This window comes from Taeniopygia guttata, chromosome 30 (assembly GCF_048771995.1).
Source record: "Taeniopygia guttata chromosome 30, bTaeGut7.mat, whole genome shotgun sequence".
Taxonomy (NCBI): Eukaryota; Metazoa; Chordata; class Aves; order Passeriformes; family Estrildidae; genus Taeniopygia; species Taeniopygia guttata.
This window is the reverse complement of record NC_133055.1, coordinates 398,544-414,986: the sequence shown is the minus strand read 5'-3', so window position 1 is coordinate 414,986 and position 16,443 is coordinate 398,544. Positions and strand designations below refer to the sequence as shown.

Genomic DNA, 16,443 nt, shown 5'->3' with positions numbered 1-16,443 from the left:
GCACCGGGGGTCCCCTCCCCCCACGGGTGGGAGGAACCCGATTTGGGGCGGGGGAGGGAGGGAGGCACAACCCCCCCCCAAAAATCCTTCATCTCCAGGGCCCCCCCCCGCCCCAAAAACCACCGATTGCCCCGCACACCGCGGCGGAAAAAAAGAATAAAAAAAAGAGATTTCGGGTGATTTCAAGCGCTTTATTAGAAAATATCGGCGGGGTTCGGGTGCTCATTTTGGGGGGGTCTCCCCCTTTTTGGGGGGTCAGAGCTCGGCCAGGGGCCGCAGGCTGCGCTCCTGGAAGAAGCGGTGGGGGGGGCGGTGGGGGGGGCTCCGGGCGAAGTAGGAGAGGACCGAGGGGGCGGCCGGGGGGTCCTCTGGGGGGTCTTCGTCAGCCCTGGGGGGGGGGATGGGAGAGGAACATTGACCCCCACACCCTGACCCCCCCATCGCACCGGTGGGACCCCCCCCAGTTCAACAGGGACCATCCCCCTTTGCCCCCCCCACCCCCCAGGACCCCTCTGTGGCCCCTGTACCCCCCGTGCCCCCCGTGCCCGCCAGGACCCCCCCGTGCCCCCGTGCCCCCCAGGACCCCCAGTGCTTCCCGGGACCCCCAAGACCCCCGGAACCAGTGCACCGGGAGCCCCAGGACCCCCGTGCCCCCCAGGACCCCCGTGCCCCCCAGGACCCCTCCGTAGCAGCGCACCGGGATCCCCCAGGACCCCCGTGCTCCCCAGGACCCCCGTGCCCCCCGTGCCCCCCAGAGCTCCCCGTGCCCCCCGAGACCCCCAGGACCCCCGTGCCCCCCAGGACCCCCGTGCCCCCCGTGTTCCCCCTGTGCCCCCCGAGCCCCCCGTGCCCCCCAGGACCCCCAGTGCTTCCCGGGACCCCCAGGACCCCCCGTGCCCCCCGTACACCCAGGACCCCCGTGCCCCCCGTGCCCCCCGTACCCCCGTACCAGCGCACCGGGACCCCCCAGGACCCCCATGCGCCCCGTGCCCCCCAGAGCTCCCCGTGCCCCCCGTGCCCCCCAGGACCCCCGTGCCTCCCAAGACCCCCAGTGCCCCCTAGGACCCCCAAGACCCCCCCGTACCAGCGCACCGGGACCCCCCAGGACCCCCGTGTCCCCCAGAGCTCCCCGTGCCCCCCAGGACCCCCGTGTGCCCCGTGCCCCCCGTGCCCCCTGTGCCCCCCAGGACCCCCGTGACCCCCAGGACCCCCCCGTACCAGCGCACCGGGACCCCCCGTGATCCCCAGAACCCCCGTGCCCCCCGTACCCCCAGGACCCCCCCGTGCCCCCCGTGCCCCCGTACCAGCGCACCGGGACCCCCCGGTCCCGCAGCAGCGCCTGGGCCGTGCCCCAGCTGAACCGGACCAGGCGGGGGAAGCCGAACACGGGCTCCAGGTTCCTCCGCAGCCACTCCTTGGTCTTGGGGTCTGCCAAAAACGGGGGGGGGCGTCAGGAGCACCCCAAAATTGAACCCCCCTCCCCCAAAAAGCTCAAAACTGCCCCTCCCCCCCTCACCGTTGGGGTATCCGGAGCCGTAGTCACGGTCGGGGTCCCCCAAATCTTCCACGAAGTTCCAGTGGAGCACGGCCCGGTCCCGGGCGACCTGGGGGGACGGGGGGATACGGGGGGCACGGGGGGTACGGGGGGGTCAGGGGGGCACGGGGGGTCAGGGGGAGGGGAGGGTCCTGCCCCACCCACCCCCCAAAATTCAGTGGGGGGCTCTGGGAAGGGAGGGAGTGTCCTGGCGGGGGGGGGGTCAGATCACGTTTTTGGGGGTGTTGGTGCTGGGGTGGCTCAGTTCAGGTTTTTGGGGTGCTGCTGATGTGGGGTCAGTCCCGGGGGGGGTCAGATCAGGTTTTTGGGGTATTGGTGTGGGGGGGGATCAGTCCCGGGGGGGTCAGTTCAGGTTTTTGGGGTGCTGCTGATGCGGGGTCAGTCCTGGGGGGCTCAGATCAGGTTTTTGGGGTATTGGTGTGGGGGGGGATCAGTCCCGGGGGGGTCAGTTCAGGTTTTTGGGGTGTCACTGAGGGGGAGTCAGTCCCGGGGGGCTCAGATCAGGTTTTTGGGGTGTCACTGAGGGGGGATCAGTGGTGGGGGGGTCAGTTCAGGTTTTTGGGGTGCTGCTGATGCAGGGTTAGTCCCGGGGGGCTCAGATCAGGTTTTTGGGGTGTCGTTGAGGGGGGGTCACTCCCAGGGGGGGTCAGCCCCACCTTGGCGCAGATGCTGGCGGCGCTGACCACGGGGAACAGCGCGTCGGCCTTGGGGCGCACGGTGACCCCCAACCCCGGGAAGCGCTGCCGCAGCTTTGCCTCGTACTTCTCTGCCGGCCCCACCGTGTCCACCAGCACCTGGGGGACCCCAGAGCGCCCCGGGACACCCCAAAATCACCCCAGAGCCCCAAAGCACCCCGGCATCACTCAAAAACCATCCCAGGATCCCCCAAATCACCCCAGAGCTCCAATCATCCTGGGACACCCCCAAATCATCCCGGGATCCCCCAAAAATTAACCCAGGATCCCCCAAATCAACCAAGCCCCCCCAAAATGCCACCTGGACCACCCCCATGTCCCCAAAATCTCACCTGGGCCACCCCCAGGCTCCCCAAAATCCCGCCTGGGCTACCCCCGTGTCCCCAAAATCCCGCCTGGGCCACTCCCATGTCCCCAAAATCCCGTCTGGGCCACTCCCATGTCCCCAAAATCCCGCCTGGGCCACCCCCATGTCCCCAAAATCCCACCTGGGTCAGCCCCAGGCTCCCCAAAACCCCACCTGGGCCACCCCCGTGTCCCCAAAATCCCACCTGGACCACCCCTGTGTCCCCAAAATCCCACCTGGGCCACCCCCGTGTCCCCAAAATCCCACCTGGGCCACCCCCGTGTCCCTAAAATCCCACCTGGGCCACCCCCAGGCTCCCCAAAATCCCACCTGGGCCACCCCCGTGTCCCCAAAATCCCACCTGGGCCACCCCCGTGTCCCCAAAATCCCACCTGGGCCACCTGCACCCCCGAGTCGAGCGCGAACTGGATGAGCTCGGTGGCCGTGTCGTGGGACAGCTCGTTCAGGTTGTATTTGGCTCTGGGGGGGATTCGGGGGGGGCGTCACCCCCAAATTGGAAGCCCACCCCCCCCCCAGCACCCCCAAATTGGGGGGTGGGAGATGGGGGGCGGCAGGAGCCACGACGGGAGGGTTGGGGGGTACAGAGAGGGGCTGAAAAAGGGGGAGCGGCGTTCCCCGAGAATCAGGGGACCCCCGAGGTTTTGGGGGGCTCTGGGGGGTCTCACCGCTGCTGCATGCAGGCCGAGATGTGGTCGGGGGGCAGCACCTGCAGCGCCCACCCCACCCAATCCCCCGCGGCCTCCAGGAGCCCGAAACGCCGCTCCCGCTCCGCCTCCGACAGCGTCTTCGAGTCTGGGGGCACCGGGAGGGGTGAGGAGACCCCCGGGACCCCCCCGGAACGCCCCCGGGACCCCCCCGGGACCCCCAACCCACCCCCGAGACTTCCAACCCCCGTTCCTGTGACAACCCCGTCCCTCCTCCTCATCCCCCCCCGGATCCCCGGGGCTCCGTGCCCCTTGCTCGGGACCCTCCAAACCCACCCGGGACCCCCGCCGACCCCCGGGACCCTCCCCCGACCCCCGGGACCCCCCCCGACCCCCGGGACCCTCCCCCGACCCCCGGGACCCCCCCCGACCCCCGGGACCCCCCCCCAGACCCCCGGGACGCCCCCACCTGCCACCCCCAGCGCCTCCAGTTGCTCCAGTTTGTCCACGGGGCAGTAGCAGATCGCGTAAACCATCGGCCCTGGGGGGACACCGGGGCTGAGAGAGGAGCCCGGGGCACCGGGACCCCCCCAAACTCAATCCCGGTGCACCGGGAGCCCCCCAACCTCAACCCCCGGTGCACCGTGACCCTTCCCATTCAACTCTCGGTGCACCGGGACCCTTCCCACTCAACACTCGGTGCACCGGGACTCCCCCAAACTGAACCCCCGGTGCACCGGGACCCCCCCCAAACTCAACCCCCGGTGCACCGTGACCCTTCCCACTCAACTCTCGGTGCACCGGGACCCTCCCAAACTCAATCCCGGTGCACCGGGACCCCCCCCAACTCAATTCCGGTGCACCGGGACCCTTCCCACTCAACACCCGGTGTACCGTGACCCTTCCCACTCAACCACCGGTGCACCGGGACCCTCCCGAACTCAACCCCCGGTGCACCGTGACCCTTCCCACTCAACTCTCGGTGCACCGGGACCCCCCCAAACTCAACACCCGGTGCACCGTGACCCTTCCCACTCAACTCTCGGTGCACCGGGTCCCCCCCAAACTCAATCCCGGTGCACCGGGACCCTCCCGAACTCAACCCCCGGTGCACCGGGCCCCTCTCCGCGCCACGCTTAGCCGCTCCCCCGGCCCGGTTCCCCGCGGGATCCCCTCCCGGGCTCACCGAGCACCGGCCCCCGGCCCGCCTCGTCCACGCCGAGCGCGCAGGGGAGGCGGCGGCAGGGCTCGGGCACGGCGGAGGCGAAGCGGCCGCCGCCCGCCGGGTCCCGCTGCAGCGCGGAGAGCGCCATGGCGGGGCGAGGGGGCGGGGCCTCGCTGGGCGTGGCCCGGCGGGAGCGCCAATCACGGGGCGGGCGCGGCTCAGCGGGGCGGGGCTTAGCGCAGGGGGCGGGGTTTAACGGCGAGGGGGCGGGGTTTAACGGCATGAGCGGGATTTAACGGCATGGGCGGGGTTTAACGGCGCGGGTCTGGGGTTTAACGGGATGGGCGGGGTTTAACGGGATGGGCGGGGTTTAACGGCGAGGGCCTGGGGTTTAACGGCGAGGGCCTGGGGTTTAACGGGATGGGCAGGGTTAACGGGATGGGCGGGGTTTAACGGCGAGGGCCTGGGGTTTAACGGCATGGGCGGGGTTTAACGGGATGGGCGGGGTTTAACGGCATGGGCGGGGTTTAACGGGACGGGCGGGGTTTAACGGCGAGGGTCTGGGGTTTAACGGGGTGGGCGGGGTTTAACGGGATGGGCAGGGTTTAACGGCGAGGGCGGGGTTTAACGGCGAGGGTCTGGGGTTTAACGGGCCTGGATGCCCCTTCGGGGGGCCCCAAAGCGGGTCCCGGTGCCGGTGCAGCACCGGGAGAGACGCGGGGCGGAGTGTTCGCGGAGGGGCTGCGGAGCCCCGAATAGGGCGGGGGGGTCCCGGGATGGCGGGGGGATCCCGGTAACGTCCCGGGAAGGGTGGCGCCCCGGAAGCCTCGTGTGTCCCACCCCGCCCCGTCCGGGAAGCGCGGTCCCGGGGCGGGCGGTGGCGGGCAGAGCGGGAGGGGGTTCCCGGAACGGCCCCGCCCTCTCCCGCCTGCCCATGTATGGGTACGGTAACGTCACCGGGGAAAGCCCCGGCCCCGCCCACTTCCGTTGACGCCGGTGCACGCGGGGGGCTTCCCACGGGAGGGGGAGGGGGGGACACGCACGGCCCCGCCGCCCCCGGTTCAGCACGACCGGAGCCGATAGCGCAATTTTCGTTATTATTAATTAAATACAAATGTACAAAAAAACAAAGCAGCGAAACAATTAATCGGCCACCTCCCCCCCCCCCCCCCCCGCACCCGGGATTTTGGGGGTCCCCGGGGGCTGCTCCCCACCGGGGGGGTCCTGTAAACGTCACGAGGGGGATCCGCCCCCCCAAACACCACCCGTGGGTGCGCGCTCAGCCCCTCCCGGCGGAATCTCAAATTTGGGGGGTCCCCAGGCCCAGCTGGGGGGGGGGGGGGGGGCTCCAGGCCCTGTTTGGGGGTCCCCATCCATCCCCCAGGCCCCGTTCCCGCAGGTCCTGAGGGGGGTCCGGGGGTCGGGGTCGGGTCCTGCCGGTCCCTTCAGGCCGCTCCGTTCCGGGCTGGCCCAGCCCGGGGGTCCCCGTTCCTCGGGGGTCCTTCCGGGGGTCCCCCGCTCCTCCAGGTCCACCTTGGGGGGGTCTCTCGTGCCGAGCCCCCCTCGCTGAGCCCACAGGGGCCGTGTCCATGGGGGTCCCACGCAGCATCCCGGTGCAGGGGGGGGGTCCCCGCCCCTCCGTGCCCAGCCGGGAACGGGGGACGCCCCCCGGGTGTCCGCGGGGCTCCACCGGGAGGAGGCGGCGCTGCCGCGGAGCCCCCCCGGTGCCGGTGCTGCCCTCCGGGGCGGCTCTAGAAGCCGAGCGCGGCGCCGGGGGGCAGCGGGCAGCCCGAGCCCGCGTGGTCCCGCACGGAGCCGCGGAGCCGCCGCACCTGAGCCCGCAGCCGCGCCGCCGTGGCCGCCAGCTCCGCGTTCTGCGCCCGCAGCCCCCGGACCCGCTGCTCCAGCCGCGCGATGCGCTCCAGCTTCCGCCGCCGGCACCGGCTCGCCGCCAGCCGGTTCCGCAGCCGCCGCCGCTCCGCCTGCAGCCGCTCCGGGGAGTCCGGGCCCGGCTCCGCCGCCTCCGCTCCGGGGACCCCCGGGAAGGGTCCCCCCATCCCCGCCGCCGCCGTCGTCAGCGCCGGCGGCTCCGGGAGCGCCACGTTGGGCGGCCCCGGTTGGTGCAGCTCGTCCAGCGCTTGGGCGAAGCTCCCGGTGAAACCGTCGCGCTCGCCGGAACCGGGGTAGAAGAAGCTGCCGGTACCGGCGCCGCTCCCGAAGAAGGTGCCGTCGGGGCACGGCGCCGGTTTGAGCCCGCGGAAGGGCTCCTGGGCGGGCGCCTGTTGCAGCGGTCCCGGTAAGGCGCCGTAGTCGGGCTCGGGGCGGCAGAAGCCGCCCGGGAAGGGCGCGGGGCGGTAGAACGGCGGCTCCATCCGCGAGGCCGCACCGGGAGCGGCGGGACTCGAACCCGCGGCCGCGCGCTGCCCGCGTCCTTTATAGCCGCGCGCGGCGGAAACGCGCCGCCATTGGCTGGAGGGGGTGGGCGGCGGACACGCCCCTCCCGCATGGACACGCCCCCAAGGGAAAAGGGGCGGGGCTTGGGGGAATTTGGGGGGACAGGTGAGGATGGGGGGGACAGGTGAGGATGGGGGGGACAGGTGAGGATGGGGGGACAGTGTCCCCAGTGTATCCCGGTGTGTCCTGGTGTGTCCCCGGTGTGTCCCGGTGTGTCCCCGGTGTATCCCGGTGTGGCCCCGGTGTGTCCCGGTGTGTCCCGGTGTGTCCCCGGTGTGTCCCCAGTGTATCCCGGTGTATCCCCAGTGTATCCCGGTGTATCCCGGTGTGTCCCCGATGTGTCCCGGTGTGTCCCCGGTGTATCCCGGTGTATCCCCAGTGTATCCCGGTGTGTCCCCGGTGTATCCCAGTGTGTCCCCGGTGTGTCCCGGTGTGTCCCGGCGTGTCCCCGGTGTGTCCCCAGCGTATCCCGGTGTGTCCCCGGTGTATCCCGGTGTGTCCCGGTGTATCCCGGTGTGTCCCCGGTGTGTCCCCATTGTGTCCCTGCGTGTCCCGGTGTGTCCCCGGTGTGTCCCGGTGTGTCCCGATGTGTCCCCGGTGTGTCCCGGTGTATCCCGGTGTGTCCCGGTGTATCCCGGTGTGTCCCGGTGTGTCCCGGTGTGTCCCCAGTGTATCCCGGTGTATCCCGGTGTGTCCCTGCGTGTCCCCGGTGTGTCCCGGTGTATCCCGGTGTGTCCCCGGTGTGTCCCGGTGTGTCCCGGTCTGTCCCCGGTGTGTCCCCAGCCGGGGGGGCGGGACACGGGGCCAGGCCCCTCCCCCGCCCGGATTTAAGGGGAATTTAGGGGATTTCGGGGCTGGATTTTCCCTCCCGACTTCTCCTTCCTCGTGGCTCCGCCGCGGCCCCGCGCTGACCCCCCCGGGGTGGGGCGAGCCCCGTTTTTGGGGGGGTCACGATTCCGGGGGGGCACCGGGGAGGCTCTGGGGAGGGGTCCCCGCTCCTGGGGAGGCCTCGGGGGTCTCTCCCCCCGCCCCCGCCCCCCAAATTTGACTTTCGGGGGCCCCAACGGCCCCAACCGCCCGCGGGGTTTCGGGCTGGGGGGGCCCCGGATGTCCGGGGGGGGGCCCAGGGCCAAACTGGGAGCACTGGGAGGGGCGGGGTCACACTGGGGGGGGCTTGAGACTATACTGGGAGCACTGGGATGTTCCCAGAGCCATACTGGGAGCACTGGGATGCCCCCAGAGCTATACTGGGAGCACTGGGATGGCCCCAGAGGCATACTGGGAGCACTGGGATGGCCCCAGAGCCATACTGGGAGTACTGGGATGGTCCCAGAGCCATACTGGGAGTACTGGGATGCCCCCAGAGCTATACTGGGATGCCCCCAGGGCCATACTGGGAGCACTGGGATGTTCCCAGAGCCATACTGGGAGCACTGGGATGTTCCCAGAGCCATACTGGGAGCACTGGGATGTTCCCAGGGCCATACTGGGAACACCAGGATGTTCCCAGGGCCATACTGGGAACACCGGGATGCCCCCATGGCCATACTGGGAACACCGGGATGCCCCCAGAGCTATACTGGGAACACCGGGATGCCCCCAGAGCTATACTGGGATGCCCCCAGGGCCATACTGGGAGCACTGGGATGTCTCCAGGGCCATACTGGGCACACTGGGATGCCCCCAGAGCTATACTGGGATGCCCCCAGGGCCATACTGGGAGCACCGGGATGCCCCCAGAGCTATACTGGGATGCCCCCAGGGCCATACTGGGAGCACTGGGATGTTCCCAGGGCCATACTGGGAGCACTGCGATGCCCCCAGAGCTATACTGGGAGCACTGGGATGCCCCCAGGGCCATACTGGGCACACTGGGATGCCCCCATGGCCATACTGGGAGCACCGGGGGGGTTCCGCTCGCCGTTCTCCCGCGAGGTCGCGGAGTTCAGCGCTGACGCAGCGCGGGCGGCGCCGCCGCCGCTGCCCCGCGGCGGGCCCGGCCCCGTTTGACCCTCCCGGGCCCGCCGGGCGCGGCCGCGGGGGCGGCGGGACGCGCCCGTGAGTCACCGGCGGGGCCGCTCCGGCCTCACCGCACCTCAACTCGATGGTCTTGGCGGACCCGGCGGGGCGTGTCCGTTAGGGGCGTGGCGTACCCGCTAGGGGGCGTGGCGCGCAGGTGTGGCCGCTCCGGCCCGCCCGTCTCGGTGACCCGGAAGCGGCGCGGCCGGAAGTGGCAGGTGCCACTCGGTGGTACCGGGAGGGGCGTGGCGCAGGTGTGGCCGCTCCGGCCGCGCCTCGGTGGTTCTGGAGGACCCGCCGGACATGGCGGCGGGGCAGGACGCGTGCGGGGCGCTGCTCACCTGGGTAAGGGGGGGACGGGACCCCCACCCCACACCGGGACCCCCCCCGTGCTCGGGGATGGACCCGGGCCCCCCCCCGGGAGCGCTGATTTGGGGGTGCTCGGTCGCCCCGGGGCACCTGTGACACCCCCCGAGACCCCCCTGTGACCCCTCCGTGACCCCGGTGACCCCTCCCGGTCCCTGTCACCCCCCCCCCCCGTGACCTTTGTCCCCCGGTACCGACGTGTCCGAGTCCCGGTGACCCCCCCGCCCTTTGTGCCGCTCCCAGCGCCCTTTGCCCCCCCCAAATTCAGGGGGGATTTTGGAGAGGGGGGTGATCCCTACCCCCGTCTGTGCCCCCCCAGTGGGTCTGGGGGGGCTCTTTGTGGGTTTTGGGGTGTCCCTGACCCCCCAACTGTGCACCTGTCCGGGGGTTTTGGGGTGTCCCTGATTCCGCTAGGGAATTCGAGGTGTCCCTGACCCCCTGGGGGGCTATTTTGGGAGATTTTGAGGTGTCCCTGACTCCCCCAGGGGTTTTGGGGTGTCTCTGATCCCCCTGGGGGGACTCTTTTGGGAGATTTTGGGGTGTCCCTGTTTCCCCCAGGGGTTTTGGGGTGTCTCTGATTCCCCCGGAGGGGCTATTTTGGGGTGTCCCTGATTCCCCCAGGGGTTTTGGGGTGTCCCTGACTCCCCCTTTCCCCCCCCCAGCTGCAGACCTTTGACCCCCCCTCTCCATGCGCGGCCCCCCCAGACCTGGCCAGCGGGGTGACCCTGGCCCACGTCCTGCACAAAATGTGAGTTTTTATTCTGGGGGGGCTGGGGGACCCCCTGAGAGGCCGAGGCTGATTTTGGGGACCCCCCCAGTGACCCCTCCTGGTTCGATGAGACGTGGCTGGGCCGGATCCGGGGGGACACCGAGGGCAGCGCTCGCCTCAAGGTGGGGGGTTCGTTTTTTGGGGGGGGGGGCAGCATGTTTTGGGGTTTTTGGGGGGTCGGAATGTGGGGCTCGCTTTTGGGGGGGCGCTGGTTTTGGGGGGAGCTGGGTTAAGGAGGGGGTTCGGGGAGGGATTTTGGGATCCTGGTTTTTGGGGGGGGATTTTGTGTAGCACTGATTTAGGGGGATTTGGGGAGCACAGATTTGGGGGGGCTTTGATTTGGGGGGGCTTTTGGGGAGCACAGATTTGGGGGGGCTTTGATTTGGGGGGGCTTTTGGGGAGCACAGATTTGGGGGTGTTTTGGGGACTTTTGGGGACACTGAGCTTTGTGGCAACAAATTTGGGGGGTTTGTTCGGGGGGCTGGTTTTGGGGGGGTGGTCTTTGCGGAGAGGCCGTTTTGGGGCGCACCCCAATGGGGGTGGGAGCAGAATTTGGGGGTTCTCAGGGGGGTTCCCACCTTGTCCCCCCCTCCCCAGGTGAACAACCTGCGCCAGGTGCTGCAGAGCGTCCTGGAGTATTGGCAGGATGTGAGTTTTGGGGTCCCATCCTCGTGGAACCCCCCCAATTTTTGGGTTGGGGGGGTGGGGAGGGGTTTGGGGGAGTCCCTGAGGGTGGTGGTGGGGGTCTCTGACCCTGGGCCCCCCCAAAAGGTGCTGGGGCAGGCGGTGGCGGAGCAGCACGTGCCGGACGTGGCGCCGGCCGCCCGGCACGGCGACCCCGAGCAACTGGGCAAACTGGTGAGACTGGTGCTGGGCTGCGCCGTCAGCTGCCCGCGCAGGGAAGGTGGGTGCAGGGCCTGGGGGGGTGGGGGGGCCTGTGACCCCCCCAAAAAACACCCCCCTGACCCCCCAAAATCGCTCCCCACCCGCCCCCCAGAGCACATCCAGCGCATCATGACGCTGGAGGAGTCGGTGCAGCACGAGGTGATGGCGGCCATCCAGGAGGTGGGGGCGTTTTGGGGGTCCTGGGGGGGTTTGGGGGGCCCTGGGCGGGTTTGGGGGGGGTCCCTGGGTGGTGTTGGGGGTCCCTGGGTAGTATCAGGGGTTCCTGGATGGTGTTGGGGGGACCTGAGGGGGTTTGGGGGGTCCTGGGGGGGTTGGGGGGTGTCCCTGGGTGGTGTTGGGGGTCCTTGGGCGGTTTGGGGGGGACCTGGGGGGGTTTGGGGGGTTCTGGGGGAGTTGGGGGATGTTGCTGGCTGGTGTTGGGGGTCCTTGGGTGGTTTTGGGGGTCCCTCAGGGCTTTGGGGGATCCCTGGGTGGGGTCGGGGATCCCCAAGGATGGTTTGGGGGGGTCCTGTGAGGGTTCACTGGGTGTTGGGTTTGGGGGTGGTTTGGGACCACAGGGCTTGGAGGGTCCCGGGGGAGTTTTGGGGACCCCCTGGGGTTACTGGGGGGGCTTGAAGCCCCCCTGCCCAACCTCGATCCCACCCCCCAAATTCCAATTTCTCCCTCCCTTGTGGCAGCTCTTGGATCCGGAGCCGTCGGAGCCGATGGCGGCCGAGACCTACGGGAACTTCGACACTCAGGTGAGGGGGGGCGGGGCAGATTTTGGGGTGTCTCGGGGGTATTTGGGGGTGTCTGAGCCCCCCTGTGCCCCCCAGTCCCGCCGCTATTACTACCTGAGCCAGGAGCCCCCCGAGGAGGGGTCGGGGCAGCGCTGCCACGAGCTGGAGCAGCAGGTGAGGCCCGGAATCACCTGGGGGGGACCCCCAAATCCTGAGTGCCCCCAAATTTCCACCCGAGGGCGAGCGGGAGGGGACCCTGCACACCTGGGAGGGGCCCTGCACACCTGGACTCCCCCCAAATTCCCCCTGCCTGGTCAAGAACATCCCAGGCTTAACGGGAAAGGCTCTTTGAGCCGTTGGTGGGCGGGGTGGGGACACCTGGGAGGGGATCCCACACACCTGGGAGGGGACCCCACACACCTGGGAGGGGACCCCACACACCTGGGAGGGGATCCCACACACCTGGGAGGGGATCCCACACACCTGGGAGGGGATCCCACACACCTGGGAGGGGATCCCACACACCTGGGAGGGGATCCCACACACCTGGGAGGGGATCCCACACACCTGGGCGCGCAGGTGGCCGCGCTGCAGGAGGAGAAGGGGCACCTGGCCGCCGAGAACCGCGCGCTGCGGGAGCAGCTCGAGCGCGACGCCACCGGCGCCGCCGCCAAGAAGCTGCTGCGGCTGCAGACACAGGTGGAGGAGCTGCAGGAGGAGAACTACAGGTGGGAACTCGCCCCCTGGGACCCGCCCCCGCCTCACCTGAGAGCCTCACCTGAGGCGGGGGGGTCCCGCTGCAGGCTGGAGAGCGGCAGGGAGGAGCTGCGGGCGCGCTGCTCGCGGCTGGAGGAGGAGGCGCGGGGGCTGCAGGCGCGGGCGCAGGAGCTGAGCGGGCTGGCGGGGGAGGCGCGGGCGCTGCGCGACGAGATGGACCTGCTCAGGTGAGCTGAGATACCTGCTCAGGTGAGCTGAGATACCTGCTCAGGTGAGCCGGGGTACCTGCTCAGGTGAGCTGAGACACCACTTGGGTGAGCCAGGGTACCTGCTCAGGTGAGCCAGGGTACCTGCTCGGGTGAGCCAGGGTACCTGCTCAGGTGAGCTGAGATACCTGCTCAGGTGAGCCGGGGCACCTGCTCGGGTGAGGCGAGGTACCTGCTCAGGTGAGCTGAGATACCTGCTCAGGTGAGCTGAGACACCTGCTCGGGTGAGGCGAGGTACCTGCTCAGGTGAGCTGAGATACCTGCTCAGGTGAGCTGGGACACCTGCTCAGGTGAGCCGGGGTACCTGCTCAGGTGAGCTGAGATACCTGCTCAGGTGAGCCGGGGTACCTGCTCAGGTGAGCCGGGGCACCCACTCAGGTGAGTTGGGGCACCCACTCAGGTGAGCCAGGGTACCTACTCAGGTGAGCTGGGGCACCTGCTCAGGTGAGCCGGGGTACCTGCTCAGGTGAGCCAGGCAGCTCCTGGGTAGCTCCACGTGCCACAGTGTCACCATCACCATCAGGGCGGTGCCACCGGCCGCGTGTCAGAGCTCAGGTGCCGCGCACACCTGCGCTCAGGTGTCATGCCACGTCCCCCAGGGCGTCGTCGGCGCGGGCGGGGCGGCTGGAGGCGGCGGTGGCCACGTACCGGGGCCGGGCGGCGGCGGCGGGCGAGCTGCGGCGCTGGGCGCGGGCGCTGGAGGAGCGGCACGCCGCCCAGGTGCGCCGTGCCGCGCACCTGCAGCAGCAGCTGGGCCGCGCCCAGGCGGGCTGCGCGCAGCTGGAGGCCGCCCGCAGGCAGGTGAGCGGCGCAGGTGGCGGCGGTGGTTGCGGTGGTGCCGTGCCCGGGGCGCTGACGGCGTCGCGGCGCAGGTGGAGGAGCTGAGCGGGCAGCGGGCGGAGGCGGCGCTGAGGGCCGAGAAGTGGCACCTGGAGCTGCGGCACCTGCAGGAGCGGTTCGAGGCCCTGAGCCAGGAGAAGGAGGTAGGTGGGCGAGGCTCGGGGACACACCTGGGCACACCTGGGGGCACACCTGTGCCGCCCCTGAGCCCGGCGTGCCCCCGCAGCGGCTGCTGGAGGAGCGGGACGCGCTGCGCGAGGCCAACGAGGAGCTGCGCTGCGCGCAGGTGCAGCAGAGCTGCCTGAGCCGGGCAGGTGCGTGCAGAGGGGCACAGACCCCCCCGCCCTGGGAGGTGACAGCACACCTGGGCGGGAGGGGACACGCTCCTGAGCGAGCACCGTCCTCGTACGAGGCGCCGGAGAGTCCCCGCTTCGGGCTGCAGCAGGTTTGGGGGGGTTTGGGTGGGCAGGGCGCAATTTTGGGGTGTCACCTGCTGTCCCCCTACCCAAAATCGATCTTTTACCCCCCACTCCAGGTGCAGGGCTGGAGGGGGGCGCAGCCCCTCCCCGGAATTTGGCGGCTGAGATCCTTCCCGCAGAACTCAGGTGGGTTCGGGGAGGGGTCCAAAAACACGGACGGGGTTTGGGGGTGTCCCCCCAGCTCGTTGTGAGCGCCCCGGTGTGCCCCCAGGGACACGGTGACGCGGCTGCGGCGCGAGAACCGACGGCTGCGGCTGCAGCGGGACCAGCTCCGGCACAGGTGGGGTAGCTGGGGGGTCTGGGGGTCCTCGAAGGACCCCTGAGACCCCCCCCAAATCCCTAACAGCCCCCCATCACGCACAGGCTGGAGGCCACAGAGGCAGCTGAGCCTCGGACAGCGCAGGGCAAGGTGAGGGGGGGGACCAGGGAGGTTTTGGGGGGGGTCCCCAGTTCATTGTGGGGGTCTCGGTGTCTTGGGGAGGGTCTCGGTGTTTTGGGGGGGACACGTTTTATTGGGGGCACCTCAGTGCCGCTGCTTCACCTCCTTCTCAATTCCCCCCAGCTGTTGCTGCTGGAGGAGACCCCCGAGGACCTGTGAGTTTTTTGGGGGGTGGGGGGAATTTGGGGAGCCCTCCCAAAGTCCCCCACCTGTGACCACCCCCTGCCCCACCAGGGATGAGCTGCCAGAGGGAGACGAGGAGGAGGAGGAGGAAGAAGAACTGGAACTCTCCAGGGCTGGTCTGAGGGGTTCTGGAGTGGGCATCAAAATCTGGGGAGGGGTCAGGGTGTGGGGGGTCCTGGGGGGGGAAATTTTGGGGTTCCTCAGGTTGGGGGTTGTATAGGGATCCTGGGGGGTGAAGTCCGGAGGGAGGGGGCAGGAGATGAACTCTGCCTCAGTTTCCCCATGAAGATTTGAGGGGGTTTGGGGGTCCTTCCTGGCTAACCTCCCTCTTTGTCCCCGCCGTGGGATCAGGATTTAGAGGTTCCACGAGGTCGCCCCCCCAAAAACTCTCAGCATCCCCTGGGGACCCCCCTGGGACGCCCCCCTTGGCCCCCGTCCTGCAGCTCCTCCGCAGCCAGCTGCAGGAGAAGGACGCGCTGATCCGGCACCTGGAGGTGAGGCTTTAAACCTGGGTGTGGGATCCCCGGGGGTCTCCATCCCCAGCTGAGCCCCCCATGAACCACCAACACCCCCAGAACGACTGGGAGCGCAGCCAGGCGCAGCGGGAGCGCGAGGAGCGGCTGCTGGTCACCGCCTGGTACAACATGGTGAGCGTGGGGACGGTGGAGACCGCCGGGGAGCGCCCGGGACCCCGGTTTCACCCCGCCGCTGTGTCCCCTCAGGGGCTGGCGCTGCGGCAGCACGAGGGAGGGACGGCGGCGCGCGGCGGCCCTGGCGGAGCTCGCTCCTTCCTCGCCCAGCAGCGCTTGGCCACCGCGGCGCGGCGAGCGCGAGCCCCCCGCGGCCGGGCTGCCTCCAGCTGAGGAGGGGTCCCCAAAAACCACCCAGACCCCCGGCTCTGGGCTGGTTCCTCACACTACAAACCCTCGTTTTTGGGGGAGCCTGGATTTTGCCCCCGGACTTTTTGGGGGGTTTTTAGCACTTCTATTTTTGTAGCCTATTTTCTTGGGGGGGTCTCGTGTGTGTGACCCCCGTAAAATCTTCTAATAAAGCCTCAGGACTCAGTGCTGGAGTTTGGTTATGGGGGGAAAAATGGGAGGGCTTGGACAGGGCTGAGGTGTGGGTGGGGTGGCTTTGGGGGTCTTAAACCGTGGGGTTGGTGCTGGGGTGAGGCAGAGCTGGGTGGGGGTGAACACCTGGAAAATTACTTTGTAATTTTCCCCTACTGTTTCCCACCTTTTTCCCCCTCACATTTCCCTCTCTTTCCCCCTCACATTTCCCGCCCTTTTCCCCCTCACGTTTCCCGCCCTTTTTCCCCCCTCACATTTCCCGCCCTTTTTCCCCTCACGTTTCCCGCCCTTTTTCCCCCTCACGTTTCCCGCCCTTTTTCCCCCTCACGTTTCCCGCCCTTTTTTCCCCCTCACGTTTCCCGCCCTTTTTCCCCTCACGTTTCCCGCCCTTTTCCCCCCTTCACATTTCCCGCCCTTTTTTCCCCCCCTCACGTTTCTCGCCCTTTTTCCCCCTCACGTTTCCCACCTTTTTAAAGTTTAATAATAATAAAATGGTTATAAAAATAGTAATTCAATTAGAGTAATAAAGTTCAGAGTTAGGACAATTACAAGACAATAAAAAACAAAGAATTACAGCGGTCGGGATGCTCTCGGACACTAAGTCACAAAAAGCATGCCTTGTGAACAAAGGAATAACCTTAAAAGCAACAGCCTGTTGCATATTCATATATCTCATACATGATGCATAAATTCCTTGCAAATTAAGAACTTTTCTGGTGTTTGTCAACTTCTTCTCCTTACTCTTGTTGGTTCCAAAAAAGACAGAGAGAAGGTGGAAGAATGTTTTGTC

At 68.6% G+C, this 16,443-nt stretch overlaps 2 protein-coding genes across 2 annotated transcripts; one reads left to right on the top strand and one right to left on the bottom strand.

Annotated features, from left to right (window-relative positions):
• Positions 1-176: 176 nt before the first annotated feature.
• Positions 177-4,621, bottom strand: RNASEH2A (ribonuclease H2 subunit A). The gene is made up of 8 exons (XM_030260217.4): positions 4,448-4,621; positions 3,731-3,802; positions 3,283-3,409; positions 2,989-3,076; positions 2,212-2,349; positions 1,517-1,604; positions 1,305-1,428; positions 177-388 (listed from the first exon to the last, which is right to left on the bottom strand). Exons 1-8 carry the CDS (start codon positions 4,572-4,574, stop codon positions 256-258), a joined length of 897 nt encoding a protein of 298 aa, XP_030116077.4. The 5' UTR covers positions 4,575-4,621; the 3' UTR covers positions 177-255.
• Positions 4,622-9,110: 4,489 nt separating this feature from the next.
• On the top strand, positions 9,111-15,648 carry HOOK2 (hook microtubule tethering protein 2). The gene is made up of 21 exons (XM_032745662.3): positions 9,111-9,244; positions 9,928-10,013; positions 10,084-10,156; positions 10,632-10,682; positions 10,806-10,938; positions 11,032-11,099; positions 11,618-11,680; positions 11,756-11,833; positions 12,239-12,387; positions 12,463-12,603; positions 13,242-13,443; positions 13,515-13,625; positions 13,709-13,796; positions 14,018-14,087; positions 14,173-14,241; positions 14,325-14,370; positions 14,524-14,555; positions 14,635-14,699; positions 14,935-15,077; positions 15,159-15,230; positions 15,306-15,648. Exons 1-21 carry the CDS (start codon positions 9,203-9,205, stop codon positions 15,444-15,446), a joined length of 1,923 nt encoding a protein of 640 aa, XP_032601553.3. The 5' UTR covers positions 9,111-9,202; the 3' UTR covers positions 15,447-15,648.
• Positions 15,649-16,443: the final 795 nt, after the last annotated feature.